General features: G+C 36.1%; 1 protein-coding gene across 2 annotated transcripts in view; it reads right to left on the reverse strand.

Annotated features, from left to right (window-relative positions):
• LOC123308812 (RYamide neuropeptides-like) overlaps positions 1 to 21,090 on the reverse strand; it is a 75,416-nt gene that overhangs the window by 6,090 nt on the left and 48,236 nt on the right. For both annotated transcript variants that reach the window (XM_044891665.1, XM_044891666.1), the window contains exons 2-4: positions 7,970 to 8,027; positions 7,492 to 7,588; positions 7,024 to 7,149 (exon numbers count right to left, since the gene is read on the reverse strand). In XM_044891665.1, coding sequence (XP_044747600.1) covers positions 7,024 to 7,149; positions 7,492 to 7,588; positions 7,970 to 8,027 — 281 coding nt within the window. The remainder of the gene's footprint in view (positions 1 to 7,023; positions 7,150 to 7,491; positions 7,589 to 7,969; positions 8,028 to 21,090) is intronic.

Here is a 21,090-nt window from a genome sequence, read left to right on the forward strand (position 1 = left end):
ACGCGCGGAACGTCGATTTTTAGTTCCAAAGGGACAACTTCTGAGATCAAATTCAAAACCTATTTTGTATAGGAAAGATGGATTGAGTGATACCTCATTTAAAATGCTTTCCTATTCGATTATTTAATTTTTTTCATTCAATCTTTTTTTGAGATATTCAAATTTATATTTCATACAGAATTGGTCATTTTATCAAAAATGCTGTGTGAATGAATCAAATTTTCACTAATTTATTCTATGGTTTCGACGATAATCCCCAACTGCCATACTCCAGACATCAAAATAGTGCTTGATTTTCTTCAACAACTAAAGTCTAAGGTAAAAATAGTTTATTCATTGGGAGAAAGAATTGAAATAATTTCTTTATTTTTCCAAAATAACTAGTGTGGCAACCGTGCAGCAGACATATCATCGAAATTGCAGAATAAATGAGTGAACATTCGATTGATTTGAACACCATGCTTGAAGGGAGAACCAACATGGTTTGAAATTTAAATGTGAAAATTACGAAAACGAATAGATTGAATTGAAAAAAAATTAATATGCTGAACTAAGAATAACTCTTTCAAATGACGTATAACTTACCCCATCTTCCCTATTCAAATTATAGGGTTTGGGGTTGTAATTGAATTGATACTTGATGAAAATTCATAACTGAAGTAAAAACAGATTATATGATTTTCACGAAAATTAGTTGTTGAACCAATTAACCTCCATTCACCTGAAGATGCTACTGTGATAGCGGAACACCTGTCGTGGTTTATCAACTCATTTTTGTGAATATCATATAATCTATTTTCAGTTGAGGATGTCACACTCACCCCCGGTTTCATAAAGCTTGATCGTGAAATCAACGCTTGATTGACGAATAAACAACAATTCGTTTCCAATCGATAATTCATTCATGAGAATTCAGAATATCATTCTCGCATCAAATTATGATCTACATACGCCCATTCAATGATTCTCAATTGATTCTCCTTCAAAATATTCAAAAATACAAAGGTCTCAGTGATTTCGTTTTGGAAATCGAGTGACTGTCTTGTCGTTGATCGGGCAATGAAAGTTTTATGGAACCCACAGTAAGGGTTTGAAGCGATACGCTTTTGAATTTGATCTTAGAAGTTGTCCCTCTGGGTAAAAAACCAACGTGATCTTCAACTTCAAAAATATGTGAAATACAAGGTTTGAAAAATATTCTATTTCATTTATGGCTGTTTTGTTTGGACTATAGAGTATCCCAAATTGCTCGATTTGCGTTTGGTACTTCTAGACAAGATAGGGAAAAACGTTTAGAGGAGTCCTGTGCTCGATTTTAATGAAAAGTTCATTAGTGGGAACTGTTTCACGATACCGTCATTTGCCTTGAGGATATATATAATCAAATTTTGATATTTTGAAAATTTTTGGAAATGCGTCATAACTTCTTTATTTTCATACCTATTTAACATATTTAAAAACGATAAAAATTTTCTACAGGCACTTTTTCGCTAGGAATACTACAGTATATTCAACAACTTCGTTATTCTAAATACGAAAGCATTCTTTTTCTGATCTCATATCATACAAAAAAATTAGCTCAAATGAGATGAATCTCCATTAATTTTTGCTTTAGATTATTTCCAAAAAGAAGCATTTCTATAGATAGAGGCAACCAGTGGGCTAAAGCTGTAACGAGCTGAGCTTTTCGGGTGGGAATGTTGACAAGGCACTGTAGGTACAAATATCATTTGTACCGTATGGGAAAGTCAGCAGATGAGATTTGTAGGCTCTGTGGATCAGAAGCAGAAACAGCTGAACACATGGTATGCAGTGTCCAGAGTTGGCGGACCTAAGAACCACTCATATGGGGGAAACCTGTCCTGGATACTCACGAGGTGACGGCTAAGGCCGTTTCATCAACATCATTGACGACCTCCTTGGCTTCCTATGAATGAGTCTGGTAGAGAACAAAAGATTTGCATGGTCGCAGTTTCCGAAAGGCTAATTGAGCCACAGCGATGTTCAAATAATATTAATAACAGGCAACCAGTCGATGGGAACGCATGGTCCTATTGCCTGGCCAGCAAAATCGTGTGGATTTTTTTCGTATGGGGATATGCTAAAAATAAAATTTTCAAGACTCCAGTCTTAAATAAGGCTGAATTAGAGCAGAGAGTCAGAAAGGCCATCAGAGACATTTCCCGTTTATGCTATTGAATACAGTGATTTCCGTCAGAAAAAGATGTTAATTTGATGGTACTCAATTCGAGAACTTTTTATGAGTTTTAATAAAATGATATTTGTTTATTGAAATTGAATTTCATGATTTTGATAAAGTTATAGATGCTTTAGCTGACAAATGAAGTTTTAATTCGTATCATAGAGATGGGAGTGAACATTTTTGGTCAATGGTTTCATAGAATTTGAATAAAAATAGGAATTTTACTAAAACGATGTTTTTGCCTCGAGTGTAGAAGCAATATATCGACTAATTCATATATATAATATATATATGTATATATTTTTTTTTGAAAAGCTAAATTTTTTTTGTATAACCTGAAACCAAAAAAAAGATACCATCCGTATTTGAAATGAAGAAGTAATTTTTTTGCTACCTTTAGTTTCACGAAATTGAGCTCATTACTCCTTTCAACGTTTTCACCTATCTATGTCTAGAAGAACCAGAAACAGCCAAAATCAAGCCTGTACATTGTTTGGGGAAATTTCATTTGTAAGGTTATAGGATAATTATAAGGATAAGGTATGATATATTGTAATTAAGTTGGATACTTTGATGGGTGAAAAGTCTATGGGAACTTTTACTTATAAGCTCGATTATTATCTTTTTTTAAAAGCGTTCAAATCGTATATCTAAGAGCAATTACCATTAATAATTTTTTTTCTGTGGAACCTCTCATTATGAGCGTCTAATTCCTTGTGACATCTCATACAGATAAGCATTCGACCAATTCGTGAAAGTAGGAAAGAAGAAGAAGAATATTTTTCAATGAGCAAACTGAGAAAAATTCCATTTTTGAAGATTAAGCTTTCTCGAAAAACTGTCTCATTTCAAAGTGAGAACATTTCGCCACTTCTAATAACTGTATTTGAAATTCGGAGATTTGACGAACGAAAAATCTTCGCCTTATATTGGGAGAAACCAGTAGTGGCAAAAAGAAAAGATTCCGGTATGTTTATAATAATCTTGTTCATGATTTAATGTCAGTGTGCTCTTTGCGTAGCTACATTGTCTACTAAAATGGTTATAAGAATATAAGGTTGTCTAAAATTTTTACGTGTTATGATCAAGCACTTCGGAAAGATTAGAACATATCCATAACACGGTTAGATGTACTCGGAACGCTTCCATTGATCCCCGGGGTGAGATCAAATCGCGGAGAAACCCCTCTATTACAAGTAAAAGGCTTTTCCCATATGAATCCTAAAATGCTTATAAAATTCCATTTTTCAGTACGGTCATGTTTTTGTTCGGTATGCGAGTCAACATCACCACGCTGAATTTTGTTCGTGTAAGAAGTGGTGGTTCGCATTTTCGTCGTCCACATTTTCTGACGGAAACGAAAAAACCAGGTAAATAGGCGAAGAGAAATTCGAGATGTTGAGATTTTTTTATTCAGTTTCCACTGAGACGTTCTATAACTAACAGTACAATTGATTTATCAATATATTAAATTTTCGTACCTATATTGAATTGATGTGGCCGATACTTGATGAAAATCCATAATTGAACTTGAACGTACCTTCACCCACCACCTGAAAATGCTATATTGTGATAGCGAAACACGTGTCGTGGTTTAAAAACTCATTTTGTAAATGAGTATAATCTGCTTCGAGTTAAAAAAAAATTCGGATATTGAACTTTTTTCGGACGAGATCTACCTTTGAGAAAATTATTCCACTTTAAAAACTTCTAGCCCTAGCTTCCAAAGCATTAGTTTTTTAAAAAGTAATATGGGTAAAGTAACACATCATCTCAAGTAAATAGGAATGTAAATGAACATTGTAATATAAAGGGTATAAATGAATAGTTGCTAAAAAATTTGGGGTGTGATTTCTTGTCAAAAATTAGTGTTTGTCTTTCATATACATTTTTTTTGAGCTTTGTTACAGCTTCCTAGATATTTTCAATGTTTTTTTAGGAACAAGACCACTGAACTATACTTTTATTTCAGTAAACTAGACACTTATGAAATTGAGTAGATATTCTTTGAGAGCGAGAAGGCAATAAAAAAAAATTGATGTTATTCATATACAGGGTGGGCCATCCATAACTTTCTTCCCCGAATTTTGAGCTTTGGGATGGAATAACGAAAAAACGCTCAGACGGCTAGAGGGGTAGTGATATCGAATTCATTTTTTGACCCGTCCGAGCGTTTTTTCCACCTCAAAGATCCAAATTCGTCGTGTGAAAGTTATTGATGGAATACTGAGTCACTCTGTATAATAATAAAGCGATGAAAAAAAAATATTCTCATGCAGGAAATTGGATGGCCTTTCCAACAAGGTGCTGCTCGACCCCTTTTCCCTTTTCAAAAATAAGAGATGTTAGGGGTTGCGGCTAGAGGGATAGTGATATCAAACTCATATGAACACCCTTATTTGTCCCCCTTTCAACAAAATTTGACCTGTCTGAGCGTTTTTTCGTTATTCCATCCCAAGGCTCAAAATTCGGGGTGGAAAAAGAAAATTTTTTCCTTATTCACGTTAGGAAAAATTATCAAGAGAGGTAGTATATTATCATGAGTCATATAGGCTGGAACTTAAATTCACCTAGTAGGCGAATATCATGCTGATATTATAGGGGAACACCACCAAGATTTTTTTATTGCCTCTTCGCTCGCATATGTCTGCTCGATTCAATTTCTGTCTGTTTTCTGGTTTCTTAAAAAAAAATTATGAATTACTCTTCAAGTGCCATCTTTAGCGGGCTGTTTCTAAGCAGAGGCTATTTAGAAGATCCACAATATTTTTTGACAAGAAATCACCCCTCTAACCATTTATTCACACCATGAACATGCACGAAAATATTTTGTTGCAACAATGAGTAAAACGTATATTTGATCTCAATAAACAAATAATAGTTTCGAATAAAGAGAAATATGAGAATGATCTCTCGACGAGAACAATATTTGGTGTGAGTACCTGAATATTTTATTGAATTGACTAAATTAATTAATTACCGAAAGAAACTCGAGCAATTAAACTGAATAAATAGTTTATTGGATTCTGAAAATAATTAAAATAGGACAGAGGAGTTTGACTACACAAAATTTAGTTTGTCTTTTATTCCAGCAAGGTTTCCAGTTTTTTGACGAAAAATGATTAAAATAAATCTGAACTAGTTGATTGAACAAATATTATGGTTTGACTTAAAAAACTATTGTTCTGAAATACTTGAATACAAGGTTTTCATTCAAGCTTTCAACTTGACTTGTTTTTCAAATAGGTCCGACAATGAGCACATCCTGAAAATATTGATATTATTATAGAGGATGTCCGAAAATAGAATACACGCATAATTCATGTTTTTTTTTAATACGCAACCCGATATATTTTCGTTGCATTTTCTCATTTTTCACTAAATGATCGATACAACCCACCCCGGCTCCATAGACTTATCTCCATTATCTGCATATCTATCTGCATTATTTTTTGACTTGTCAAAATAGCGTCGTGCGTGGACCCACAGGAAGATTCAACAAAACTCAACCATCTTTTTTCCAGTCGATGCACCGCACACCGCACCGCAGCTATCTCACAAAAACCGTACTTGAGAAGAGACTACACCAGGGGTGCTCAGACTTGAATCGCCTGCGATCTCCTTCAATATTATCAGACTTCGATCGATCGACTTTTAGAAACTGCAAGTACAGGGTGGGCAAAATTGGTTATACCTGAATTACAACTTTTTTAACCCAACGAAATAGAGGAAAATGCATGGCACATTGCGGTCGTCTTTTTTCGAGAAACTAATGATGCCATCAACTGCATTACTCTATATTCTTTTGTTTTCGAGTTATAGGTCAAAATAAAAATTTCAAATGTGGTCTTTATCTCCGTTTCTGTTCAAGCTAGAATGGAAACAGTAGTTTAAAATGACTTAGAAAGACTTAGGGCGATGTATATTTCTGTAACGGTAAAAAAATGGTCATTTTAAACAACTGTTTTCATTAGGAAAAACACAACTTTATGTTATAGCTCAGCAAATAAACCTATGGGAAAAAATCATAGTACTCCACTGGATTGATATCAAAAATGTGTCTGTATAATGTCTTCATTTTAACATCCTAGCAAAAACAGAAACGGAGATAATGACAAAAGTTGAATTCGCCCAAATTTAAATTTTAGCCTATAACTCAAAAATAAAAGAAGATAGAGGAATGCAGTTGATGGCATTATTAGTTTCTCGAAAAAAGACGATATGAATGGTACATTCATTTTTCTCTATCTCGTTGGGTTAAAAAGTTGTAGTTCAGGTATCACCAATTTTTTTCATTGAAGAACAAATATGCATTGATGTCAAAGACTTTCCGAGGTGAAATTATCTCTTTTATGGATTTCCACATAAAAAAATTTGTCGAAAAGTCTCGCCATTGGCTACAATTCGTATCCTTGTGAAATTGAAAAAAGTCGTTCTTTAAGTGCTGCCACCTTTTCGACGAAAGTGGAAACTATTGTAATGTTCTACTTATCGATGACGATGGCAAATTGGCTAGTTCAATTCAGATCGTAACACTTGTGGATATTCATATCAGCGGGTGGTATGCATCTGAATTAATCCTTATTATTCTACTTATCGTTCAAGTGTTCTGGCAACACCCCACATTCTTATAGTCTTTCCTCCTTTACGCCTTATACGGATGGCGGGAAAATCCGGTAGTATAAACTCCTCTTAAATAAGATTTATGAGTGCGCTCTCGTCATTGCATCAAAGATAATATCTGAATCAGTGTACCGAATAATACATGTGAAAATAAGAAGCTTATGAAATGTTCTGTCAACTGCAATGTTTTTTCTTACCGCAAATAACAGCGATAGTAATCAGAAATCCCGGTGTAATCACAGCTTAAATCCTCGAAGGTTGTACAAGGAAGTGGCGATGATAGTTCATTCTCACCAGGAGACCACGCCATCCTTTTGCCGTACCTGCAATTGTTATTGAATTCATTAGATTAATATGCTTAATGCCAAGTCATTGTATAGAATGCCTGAAAATGTCAGGCAATGGCAATGGCAATGTATGAATTATTATTCATCTTATACATTGCCCAGGCAATCTATAGAATACCTAACGCCTAACAGGCAATGTGTTCAAGGTGAGATCGCATTGAAAGGGGAAAACGTTGACGATTTAAAAAGCTCATTCGCATTATTTCATACATTTCCTAGAAGACCCGGCATTCTATACATTGCCTAGGCATTGTATAGAATGCCTGAGTTATACACATTGCCGGTAACATATACACAAAATTCAACAATTATTATTACCTTGGTCCTACGAAGAAGGATGGTACATTGTTGATACTCCTTGGTCTTATTTCTCCACTGTTTATATTCTTCTTTCCGTATCTAGTTGTGAGAATAGCTGAAGAAGAAGTTCAAATGTATCAATCGATATTTATTAATTCTCAACTATTCTTTGGGAAGAACGATAACATGGGGGATATAATATGTAATATAAGAATACGTAAGACTATCATGAATTTATCCAGGGTGAAACTCAATTATGATGTAAAGTAAACAAAATACTTTTAACTTCATAAATTTTAATTAATACAAGCCCTATGTGGTTAATCTTGAAGAAAATGTGTTATGGTTTTTTTAGAGAGAAAAATTATTTGCTCACCTGAGGCACCTGAAGTAGGTGCCTGGTAAAGAAATATTTGGTACGGAACATATATATAAATTTGAATTTCTGATCAATAATTATTCGAACTTAATACTCATGTAGTATAAACAAACTCACCTTCATTATAACTCAGGAACGAAATCAAAATACCAATAATTAAAAGTATAACATTCATCTGGAAAAGAAAACATATATTAGTATTATTCCAAAAATTCATTTTATAGTTTCAGTGGCCAGGTAGAGAAAAACTAGTTGGACAACATAAACAATATATCTATTTTCAAAAATAGAGTTTTCGTCTGATGAAGGAGTCTGATATAGACTCCGAAACGTTACAACTGAGAATTATATTATAATTTCAACGTTATTTATTTTGAGTTCATTGTCAGGCAACAATTTTTTCTAGTTAATTTGCTCCTGATTAATTAGTGCAAGAATTTACGCAGGAGCAAATCGTTGATTTCATTTTTAATTGATTTTGTTTCAGAGATTGGGAGTGAAAACCCTAAAAAGTTTATGAAGAGATAAACAATATAGTTTCATCAACTCGAAACAATTGCAATTTTTTCTCCAAAACAGCCTATCACCTCCGGAAATCAAGTTTCATTTGCACTCGATTCCCGAGAATGACACTCGGCAATACATAATATAAGTAGAACAATATTTCTATTTCAGTTGCTCAAAACCTATTTGTCCTGTAGTCAAAGATGAATATAACATTGGGGAAACACTAATTATAACCTCTTACTACTTCTATAATCATAGAAAGGTTATCTGGGTTTGTATCATTGGTGATATGAGAACGTGCCCAACTAAGGCAATGGTGATCATTATACAGATTTCACACTTCTGCAGTGAGAGCTAAATTAGCCCATGAGGCCAGAGGAACCGAGAATGAAAGAATTAGGAATTAGAGAGCTTGGATGTCAGCGAATCTTTCCAGTGACGAGATGATAAAACTCTCACTACGATGTTGAGTAGAAAAGAACGAAAAGAAGTCTGAGAAAGGGACTCACAATACCAGCTCTCAAAAAGAATATCATCAAATGGTACACAGATGGTTCTAAAACTACGACGGCGACTGACGCTGGAGTATTCGGGGCTGGCACCAAATGCTCACCACCGCTGTCTAAGGTTATGTCGAGCAGAAATGCTTGGAATCGATGAAGATGTGTGGAAATAAGCCTAGAAAGAGTAAACATTTGATATAGTGATACATTCAGACAGCGAGGCTGCGATTAAAGCTAAGTTTTCATCGTCATCGATTCCAAGATGGTTTAGGAGTGCAGAAGAAAACTCTTCTTCAGGCAAGAATAATAAACAATATCCAAGGGGTATCAGTTGAAGGAGCAGTAGATTAATGTCTCTTTATTGTTTCGTCCAAGCTTTCGGAGATTGTCATCTCCTTCTTCAGGGCTAACCCGACTACTACCCCTTGGATATTGAATCTATTAGTCGATACACATATACTGAGAATAATAAGGTCTGATCGAGAATCAAAGGAGGTAAAGAGGTCAATACACTTGCAAGGAAAGGAGCACAAACTCCTTTCACTAGCCCAGAGCCTTTCGGTGGTATAGGTAAATGTTCACATAGAAAAGAGTTTCAGGAGAAAGAAAGAACCAGGGGAAAACACCCTAGTGGATCATTCCAATAATTTTTTTCGAAACTTAGCAATACGCTTCACCTCCTCACTGAATTTCTTCCAGGCCATTGTCGGCTCACCTAATAAGAATGGTTCTAGTAGATGTAAGCAGATTCTGTGGGGAGGAGGAGGAGGAGGAAACTCCGGGGCACCTGGTGATGAAACTTCTAGAAGTGAGGCAGAAACCTCCTTGAAGCCCACATACTGGAGTTCATTAGAACTGGAGGGCGAGCTGTAGACTGCGTAATGACCAGAACAGCTGTGATGGGGAGTAAAATAGACCTTTAGTACATAATTCGGACTGGCAGAAATCTACACCTGAGTATACCTCGGAGAACGTGCCGACATCGATGGTTTAGCTCTTGTTTGAGCTCGTCAGCGCCACATAACCCAACCAAACGATGCCGACTGAAGGAAGCACAGGACTTTTTGTCAAAAGCCAGCAGGGGCATCGAAGTATTAAATAATTCGATGCGACACCTGGCATTCAACGACCTAAAATTCGCCTTGTGGCGTCAATCTGCTTCAATTACTGTTCTTGCGCAATTCCCGCTTAGACTGGACGTTTTTCAATCTCCCCCAGTCGGCAACAGACTCCAGACTGGACTGGAGTCGTTAGCACAACACTGCGATGAGAGAAGAGAAATGTACGCAGATATCTACCCTTGAGTAGCCTTGTAGGAGTAAGCTTAGGTCGTTGAATGCCAGGTGTCGCATCGAATTATTTGATACTTCGATGCCGCTGCTGGCTTTTGACAAAATGTCCTCTGCTTACTTCAGACGGCATCGTTTGGTTGAGTTATGTGGCACTGACGAGCTCAAACAAGAGCGAAACCGGTCTGTCGCTGCTCACCATCGATGTCGGCACGTTCTCCGAGATATACTGAAGCACAGAACACACCCACACAGAACACACCCTTGACTTACTTTATGTACTGAAGGTGTAGATTTCTGCCAGTCCGAATTATGCATTTATCTTACATCGCCTTGTGGCGTCAATCTGCTTCAAATAGACCTTTAGGTCGCAGTGCAACGAATCCTCTTTTAAATGTACAATCTACATAAACACACATTGATTAAAAACAGTGACGCCCACGAGGCCAACGAGACTCTAATGAAGTCTCGTCTCGGTGGTAAGACTTGAAGTCTTTTCTCGAGTCTCGTCTCGTGGTGTCTAGTCTCCTGCGAGAGTCTCATAAAAGGCTCGTTGTCTCCAGGTTCATAACGTTTAGTTGAAGCGGAATATTTAACTCTAATAATGATTATACCGCATACTCTAGTTATTCCACCAATTATTTGCCTTTGGAAGTATAGTTATAATAGTGATAAATCCATTAAATTTTCGATTTTCAATCGACTCATTCTGAAGTTAATATTATAGCATCAAACATTTTAGAATATGAAAGTTGAAATTCGAGGAACCTATATTATCACCTTCTACAAACACAACTGAATTCTGAAGGGTTCAGCAGTATTCGAATAATTCAAGTTATTTAGTTTTGTTTTCTATAAACGTTTCTACACATATTAGGTGTCATCAAGTTAATTCAAAATTCGCTCAGGTTATAAACTGTTCGTTTCAATTGGGGAAATTTAAGGAAGCTGTTCGAAGAAGCGACACCTGATATAATACATCAATGTTGAAAGTCTTTTAAAATATCAGTATACAGGTTGATAATGATTGGGACATTGCCTAATAAATAATAATTTGAATCAAAATATGATCTTGGAATCAAATAGGACTCAATGAAAAAAAAAGTTGATTTTTTTGTTTGTTTTTTTGCTGATTTTAGCGTTTAAATCTCATGGCCATCAAAATTGGCTCAGAGGTATAACTTTGGGAAAGTAATCTTATTTTCTGTATTCTAATTTTGTTATAGCGGTCGCCACATGAATGACTTCTGGTGGTGAAATAAAATTTGCTCATAATGTTGGCGATATTATCTGGAAACGATATCTTCATGTCATATCATCTTCTATGACCATGGATTATTGATTTGAAACAGATTTTATTAATTTTATTTTACGTACGACATAAATTCAGAAAATCTTAAATAACTCAGGAATCATTCATTTTAGGAGCATTATAACATGTTCCTCATTATTTTCATTATTTTTCTTCGCAGAACCTAACGCAATCATAAAAATTAAGGTTCTAATTTGAAAAACGAAAGTTATGGGCAAATCTTTATTTCCATTTGGACACAACTTTTGGAACACTCTGTGGCAAGTTTTTCGAAATTCAGAAAATGTGCAATATTCCCACATTCCTCGACTTCAAAAATGTGAAAACGGTTTGTGCTTAAGATATTTAGAATAGGAATATCGAACATAATACTGAATACGCATATCTCCTTTTTTTCAGTTTTTCCTCAATATTTTGAAAACCATTTGTATAAATGCAACAATTGGAACAGAAATGTATTCTGAAGTACTCTTCTACTATTTTACCTATCATTTCGTGAATTTCATACAGTTTGGTGAAAATGTGAATCAGTACCCTAGCTATAATAGTTATTTTCCTATCAAGTGCGTAAAGTGATACTTGCCCGCACGAAACTGCCGTTGCCCGAACGATGCGAAGCAGAGTTCGGGTAAGCAGTTGAGTGCGGGCAAGACACTTTCCGCAAGAGTTAGGAACAATATTTTTTCTACAAGCGCTTGAAATATATAAATATATCAATTGCACGATACAGATCGTATCTCATTTGATTAATTCAAATAAAATGACAGACGTAATTCTGCATGTCGTTACCATGGGTTACTCATCGTTGACGTTCGGTGCATAGAGACATGATAGAATTTAATTTATTCTATAAGATTTGCGTGCGGGAAAAACCCCTGCTAATCCATTCCCGCACGCAAATGCGTGCGGGAAAGAAAGAGCAGGCGTTTTTCCCGCACGTTTTGGAAAAGTGACTCTTTGCAACTTGAAATGCGTGCGGGAAAAAGGTTGAACGCGCACGCTTGTAGAAAAAATAATTTTTTTGAGGTATTTGACATTTTTAACATCATCTGTTCACTATCATCGCAAACAATTGATTTAATTTTCAATTATTTTTTTGGTGACTAGGTTTCCCTTTGTCATTTCTATAAACGTGAAATTTCCGTGAGTAAAAATAGCAACGGAGTTGTCAACCGATATAAACAAACCGATTGGGACGAAATCGATTCGAACTGTTATTTCAAGCCGATTACTGGGGCACTTAATGAAGCCGTGGATCTTCAAAACCACTTTCGAGCCAGTTTGACGATTTTTGCCGCCACTTGAAGGAAATTATATATAATCAACTTAGACGTCTTGGAGAGCGGATATTTTTGCGTTGCTCGAGAAAAAAAAAGCGGTTTTCTTCATCCATTGAATTCCCTCTGTTACGGGAGACTTTTCAGATATAGTATCTGTTATTCCAACTGTAATATAATTGAAAAATAATTAGTGTATCGCAAATGAATGTTGAGTTATTTTCTATTCCTTGACGTGAAATTATTGATGATGGAAAATCTTCTGCAGGATTGATCGGGTTATTTCAATCGTTTTGGATTTTTGGAAAGCATTTGTCAGCCATATATCTTTATGGATTCTATATTTTCAACCGAAAGAAATATCTATTCTGTCCATTTTTATTTGGAAAGAATTCCTCGCATTTGACTGGCTAATTTATAATGATGGAAACAGCCACATAAATCCTAGTATATTTTTTTTATCGGTGAATTGAATCGAAAATATTATGTAACTAGCTGCACCTCTATCCGTATAAGAAAATGGATATTGTAGTTGGGGAGCCCAAGAGGGAAATTAGGTGTTTACTCGAGCTTGTCAGATTAATTCTGCCTTGCTAACAGCAAAATGCAAAATGTGATGAATGTAATATAATACAATCAAACATCTACTAACCGGGAAGAGATAAATCAAAATTATGTTTTGCAATCAACTCATATTCCTCAATATCATATAAGAAATGAAACATGAAGAGTTTGTTAGAATCCTATGTGTTATACAATGAAAAGAAACAAAAACCCCGGATTTTTTCAAAACCTAAATTTTGCAGATAGGACCTATCATGTTAGGACGACAGAATATAAGGGAAGATACCTAAGACCCTATAGAGTAACTCTATAAAAATTGGACCTGTATAGGGGGAACTGTCTAGGACAGCCTGTCAGAATAGTAAAAAAAACAATCATTGTACATACTCGAGCCTGTCAGATTAAGATATATGTGGTTAATTACATGTTGAAAAGTATATAAGGTGTACCAAGTTCGAGGGTCTTTTAGACGTTTCTGGTGAATTGGACTTCTTGAAATCTGAAAATTTGGATCATGATATTGTTCGACATTATCAACTTAGCTGAAATCGAGGCTAAAATATTCTTGAAGCCTGAGCGCTTTCAGTTATACAGGGAATGAACGTAAATTTTTCCAAAAAAATTTTTGTTTACTTTTTCTTTCCTGATATGATTTGAACAGAAATATATTCGAAATTGAATACTCTATCTAAACGAAAAAATAGAAAAAATTTTTTGGAAAAATTTATTTCCAATCCCTGTATAACTGAAAGTGCTCACGCTTCAAGAATATTTTAGCTCAGTAGATAATGTCGAACAATATCATAATCCCAATTTTCAGATTTCAAATAGGTTGAGTTCTCCAGAAACGTCTAATAGGTCCTCGAACTTGGTACAGCCTGTATAGTATTATATATAGGGCACCAAACTTGCAAATAAAACGTCACGTGTACACGAGCGCGGTGGCTGATTTCTTAATCTGAAGCTAATGATTCAAGAATAACAGAAAAACATAATCTGACAGTTGCAGCAAGCCGAAACAATAAAAATTTGCTATAAAGGTCACAAAAATCATATTTCTTTAATTATCTTCTCTCCTGGGCATCGAATTGTTTTTGCATTCATTATAAAAGTTATAGAGCATAACCTTGTCTACAAATTTTGTCCGAAGCAATTTTTTCTATATTTGAACGTTTTTGAGATATATGACGATGAACGTACATTAGACTGGGTTTCTACATTGACCTTGGTCTTTCGCATAATGTTTTCATTTCAACATCCTAGCACAAACAGAAACGGAGATAATGACCAAAGTTGAAATCGCCCAAATTTTAATTTTGGCCTATAACTCGAAAACAAAAGAAGATAGAGGAATACAGTTGATGGCAGTGTTTCTCGGAAAAGGACGAACGTAATATGCCATTCATTTTCCTCTATCTCGTTGGGTTAATAAGTTGTAGTTTAGGTGTCACCAATTTTGCCGGGTAGAGGATCTCGAGAACTATAGCAGCTAGAAGAAACATATTTCCGAGCTTATTTTCGGATAAACACCGTTAATTTGTTATTTTTGAATTCGAAAAAATCTTTTGTCAGTAGATTCTACGTATGCCTAAGAAGGTTCAAGTTTCAGATCTGTAACTTCAAAGACCAAAAAGTTATGAGGAGAACTTTACGGAATCGTCAAAATCTCAATTTTTCTTTATAACTCGAAATCTGAAAATGATAGGCCGATTCTGTTATCAGATCATGAAAAAAAAGATCGAGAATGTGTCAACCGTTATCTTCTAGCTGCTATAGTTTTCGAGATCTCCTCAGTAGACACCGAATTTTGCCCAGCTTGTACATTAGACTGGGCGTTCTTGGCCCTTCAGATGTGTGGCTAAGCTCCTCGCCCTTATCGCCCTCCAATTGGATATTGAAGGCATTTCGAAAGACATAAGTGATTATGTTTCGAAATTAGCATTAGATAAGTTGTTGCTCTGGTGATCCTTCTCTAAGAGAGCCATACGGCCACAGAGAAAAATCTCCGCGAAATGAGACTTCTGAAAGGTTATGCAGATATTAATTGATTTTTTGCTCAGTCCTATTCACGGTTTAGATTTCGTAGGAAAATCGTCAGTTTCAATTATGAGTTAATTGAAAGGTGAGATTGACGGGATTTTTTCATTTCATTTATAAAACTCCAAATAATTTTTGGCCTAGAAATTTCAATATGTCTCTTGCCAATTCACCCTGGTGATTTCAATTCACATCATGTTATGTATGGCTGTAATGTTAATAATAGAAATGGTGTAGCTTCAACTGATTGGATGGAAGACAATGATAACTATTTGATTTTCGATAGTGAAGACAAACTCATTTCACTCTGCGAGGTGGAATAGGGGTTACAATTTACAATACGGATCTATGTTTCGTTTTCATTGATAATACTCTTAAACCTCTTTCAGTGAGTCGTAAAATCCTAGGTGTTTTTCCACGTAGCCAACATAGGCCCATGTTATTAAGTTCAGATACTGTTTTTCATTCTGCTCATCATTCTGCTTCCTGTCTGAATAAATCACGTTGAAATGTCCAGAAGGCCTACTGGATTCAATTTTCGAATAAAATTGATAGCGGCATAAAAGATGGTTGCGTCCCTCTTATGATAATTACTCCAGATTTTTAGGTATAGTGAAAGCTCCAGCTAAAAAATTCATTCCGAGAGGTTTCCGTAAAGAATATATTCCTGGTTGGTCAGATGAAACCCAAAATTTGAATAACGATTGTCAATATTCATCATTTCAAGGGGAATGCGAAAGACTGATGAACTCCATAAGTACCGGTCGTAAGGAGAAATGGAATAGTGTAATTTCAAATATGAACACGTTTTATAGTAGAAGTTCATTGGCTGTTTTGAGGCTACTCTTCTGTTGATGTCATCTTCCAAAAAATCGATCCTTAACTCATTGCTCGTCGACTGATTGATGTTTCTGATTCGGTTGAAATTTTACTATCAAAAATGAAAGATAATGAGCATAAATTACACCATTTCAGGACCTCAACTCCAGCTGTGGATGTCATCTTTAATCCCTTCAGTATAGATTATTTAATATTAGCAATTAAATCCACCAAATCTCGGAACGCTACTGGTTTAGACGGAATTCATCCTGAGTTCATCAAGCATTTAGGCAGAAGGGTCATGTCTTGGTTGTCATCTTACATTCCAAATTCGGGAAATTTTCCGGCCGTGTTTCGAGAGGCGAAAGTCATAGGAATTTCAAAACTTGAAAAGGATTCTTCTGATCCTAGTAGTTATCGACACTTTAGTTTATTGAGTGTTTCTTCCAAAATTTTAGAGAGACAAAAAAAACAGTGTGAACAGACTTATAATTTCTTAGGGCTAATTGCGACTGTGTGCCTTCTGTGATTGAAGAGACCCAACCGTGATCTGCTGATCCTTCCACACTCAGGGCATGGATAGTCAGCAACCAGATCTGGCCTTCTCGAGTCTCCATTATAACTGTGTACCAACCAACTCCACTGTAACCTGTCTAACGCTAGTTGTTTCCAGTTATGATTGGCATTAACTGATTTCAGGGATTGATGTAGTATATCCTTAAACCATTTATACTGGCCTCCTGATTTCCGGGCTCACTCTGTGAATTCGCCATACAGAGCTATTTTGGTGAAGCTTGTGTCTTGCATCCACAGTGGACATGTGGACGCTCCGTCTGAGTCGGGCCCTCGTTACTTGAGTCTCAATTGTTGTACAACTCGCGAGTTGCAACACTTCTGCATTCGAAACTTTGTGGAACCATCTGATGTGCATTATTTGTCTTAGATAACGTTGTTGCGTTTGTTCAAGCTGTTTAATATGTAGGGCGTCCAGCTTTCGCTTCCGTAAAGAAGCGTTGGGAGGACCACTGCTTTGTAAACAGCTGTCTTGTTTTTCAGATTGATGTCGTGATTTTGAAATCTGTCCTTTAGCTTCCAGAATGCCCGTTATGCCGATTTCATGCGGTTGTGTATTTCCGTGTCTAGGTTAGCCCTAGTATTTATGAAGCTTTCCAAGTATTTGAACTGTTCGACCTGTTCTGGTGTTTCATTCTCCAGGCTGATATCTGTTTGCATGCTTTCAGACGGACTTACCAGGATTTTGGTTTTGTTGATATTGCGTCTAAGCTTCGTATATATATTTATGATAAGTGCGCAGTCGTGCATAAACTTTGTACGGGTTTTTGCTCTGAGGTGCTTCAGGTTATAGGCCTCCATCAAATCTGAATCTTATTTCAACACCTCTTGCTGGCATACTCATGTCAGCAATTATCGAGACAGCTATGGCGAAAATGTTTAACAGTAAAGGCGCGGACCATTCAGGAATAAAACAACTCAGGAGTTGTTTAAGGAATGGTCGGTTGTAGAGCCATTATGCTGTATTCTAGCGGTGTTGTTGGTATGGAGGCTCTTGCACACTGCTAAAAAAATTTCGGGTACTCCAAGGCCCATGATTTTCCATTGCGCTCTCCGATTCACCGAGTCGAAGGCCTTATTTAAATCGATGTAGGCTGTATCTATAGATCCTTGATAGTTGTTCATGAGCCTTCTCTTGTAGCTGTCGCAGTGGAAAAATTAGGTCCACCGTACCTCGATTTGTTCAAAAGCCGCACTAGAGAGGCTATTACTTTTTAGGATTGAATCTACTCCAGAAGACGCTTTCCGGAATTGTCAAGGAGATTTGAGAGATAATGCAAATATAACAGAATGCAAAGTGAAAAGTTGCAAGGAAGTTTGGTACTAAAGTACCAAGGAGGAATGGGACAAACGTTGAGGGTGATTCTGTTCGAGAAGCGCAGCATCATTTTCAAACAACAAAAATTGAGATTTTGACGATTCCGAAAAGTTCTCACTTTTTTGTCTTTGAAGTTACAGATCTGAAACTTGAACCTTCTTAGGCAGTTTCACACTTTGAATCTAATGACAAAAGATTTTTTTCCAATTCAAAAATAACAAATTCGATAAAAGATTGCATTTAAAAAAATTAAAGTTCACCTAATGATTCGAAATGAATAAATATTTTAAGCTCATCACTGGATTCTACATAAAAATCTGCCTGTAGAAGGTTCAAGTTTCAGATTTGTAACTTCAAAGACAAAAAAGTTATGAGAACGAAATTGTCAAACTCAAAATCGAAGTATCGTAAGAGGCTGCGGTTTTCACCATTCTTTGTTTCTCCGAAAATGAGCTCGGAAATGTGTCATCCGTTTTCTTCTAGCTGATATAATTCTCGAGATCCTCTCAGTACACAACGAATTTTGCTCATCCTGTAGGGTCGGTTTAAAAATACTTTTGTATAGTGGTCAGATTTGGGCTGTTTTTTAGTAAAATTCACTAATTTCTTGAAGGAACACCTCTGTTCTATTCAGAATCGTAAACAGTAGAAACTTATCGTTCGAATAAAGTATTTGAATGTGGACAGTAAGAAAAAAAATAAAAATCCACAATTTTGTCATGTGGAAATTTGAAAGTTGATTCACCCAAATATGACTAAACTGAATTCCATCAAACGACCATTTATGGAATGAAATGAAATTGATTAATCTCATTGACATTTAATTTCTCGAAAAGAACCTCATCAATCTGAATATTAGTTCTGTTGACTATTACTGAAATACATCTGGAGAAAGTATAGAGAGTCTTGTCATCGATATTTCTTGTATGACCCACCACCTTCACCTAGTAAGTGCTGTCCCAAGGATGCTGCTTATTTAGCGAAGAAAATTATGTCTATAAGCCTTTTGTATAGGTGCAAGTGTAAGAATTTCTTAAATCATGTGTTGGGATTGGGATTTTAGCATAAGAACTAGTTGAAATCCAACATATCATCTTATATCATTTCCTCGACACCGAAAACCTTTTTTATGAAAACTCTAGAGTAAATTCATCTAACACCTCTTTCAGCATACTGATGCATTATATCTTTTCATTATAAATATGTGTACTCTAATGAAATGATGCATATTGAGATTTATAACATACTTTCCATGTCCTGATGTAATACTACATTAAATTATCAGGTTAATGCTTGCGGTAAGGGTGGATATTAACAGTAATAAAAATAAATGAAGGTCAGAAGAGTTCTTGCTGGATCGTATTCTTCGTGAGAAAACAACTCGGCGCAAGCAGATATTCAGCTTCCTAATCTTCTAAGTTCTGAATTGTGAACGATATGGAACATACATACGTTGAGTTATTTGAACATTAAAAATTACGACTATAACGCGCAAGAATTTGATGGCGTCATTTGATGTTATTAGGAAAGTAACCGTAAATTTAACATTGTTAGGTTTTATACAGCCAGGTGATGATCTTCCAATTTTCTGTACAATTAGATTTCTTGAGTTGCTTGAACGATTAAACCATTGATCACAGCATCTCGTTTCATTTTTTTTTTTGACAGGCGTGCAATCGTGGTTTACCAAAAGAGTGGCGAAGATTTGATGGCATTTTGAGAAAGTTTCTTTTCGGCGGAAATTTATGATGAATAGCATCAACCCACTGAAATCTGAAGAAAACTGTACGGCTTTGGCAGAAAATAGTAGAGACTCTTTACATATTTTTAACTTTGTTGAAACGGAGGTCATTGGCAAGCAAACAAATTTGAAATAAAGATTGTTACATGAAATGATTGAAATTAGGAATTACTCGAATGTTGTTAATAGAAGAACTGACATCGAATATGCAGACGACTGCGCACTAATCGCTAGCAGCTCAGAGGATCTACAAATAATGTTGGACACCTATAAACATATATACGAAGCTTTAGGCCTCAGACTCAATGTTGACAAAACCAAAATCCTGGTAAGTCCGCCAGAAAGCCTTCAAACAGCTATCAGCCTGGAAAATGAAACTCTAGAACAGGTCGAGCAGTTCAAATACTTGGGAAGCTTCATAAATACTAGGGCTAACCTTGACACGGAAATACACAACCGTATCAATTCGGCATCACGGGCATTCTGGAAGCTAAAGGACAGAGTGTTTCAAAATCACGACCTCAATCTGAACGACGGCGACGCTTCTTTACGGAAGCGAGAGCTGGACGCCCTACAGGCGACACATTAAACAGCTTGAACAAACGCAACAACGTCATCTAAGACAAATAATGCACATCAGATGGTTCCACAAAATATCGAATGCAGAAGTCTTGCAACGCGCGAGTTGTACAACAATTGAGACTCAAGTAACGAAGGCCCGACTCAGATGGAGCGGCCACATTCTGAGGATGCAAGACTCAAGACTCCTCAAAATAGCTCTGTTTTGCGAAATCACTGAGGGAGCCCGGAAACCAGGAGGCCAGTATAAGCGGTTTAAGTATGCACTACATAAATCCCTAAAATCAGTTAATGTCAATCATAACTGGGAACAACTAGCGTTAGACAGGTCACAGTGGAGGTCTTTGGTACACAGTTATAATGGAGACTCGAGAACGCCAGATCTGGTTGTTGACTATCCATGCCCGGAGTGTGGAAGGATCTATACGTTACGGTTGGGTCTCTTCAGTCACAGAAGTGCACACAGTCGCAATTAGCCCTAAAAAAGTATAAGTCTGTTCGCACCGTTTGTTTTTGTCTTTTTGTAGATTTATTCCTGTAACGGGATGCAGCAATGAATGAATGAATGGCATTGATATGCATTACTGCATATTATTCTCTCATATCCATGATGAAGAAATTATAAACATATTGTCACCCTTGCTACGTATTCAGTTCATGTCAGGGTTCTTCGTTCACTTTCGCTGTCTTGCCGAGTAATGAATGTGTTTATGCTAATT

This window comes from Coccinella septempunctata, chromosome 2 (genome assembly GCF_907165205.1).
Source record: "Coccinella septempunctata chromosome 2, icCocSept1.1, whole genome shotgun sequence".
Lineage (NCBI taxonomy): Eukaryota > Metazoa > Arthropoda > Insecta > Coleoptera > Coccinellidae > Coccinella > Coccinella septempunctata.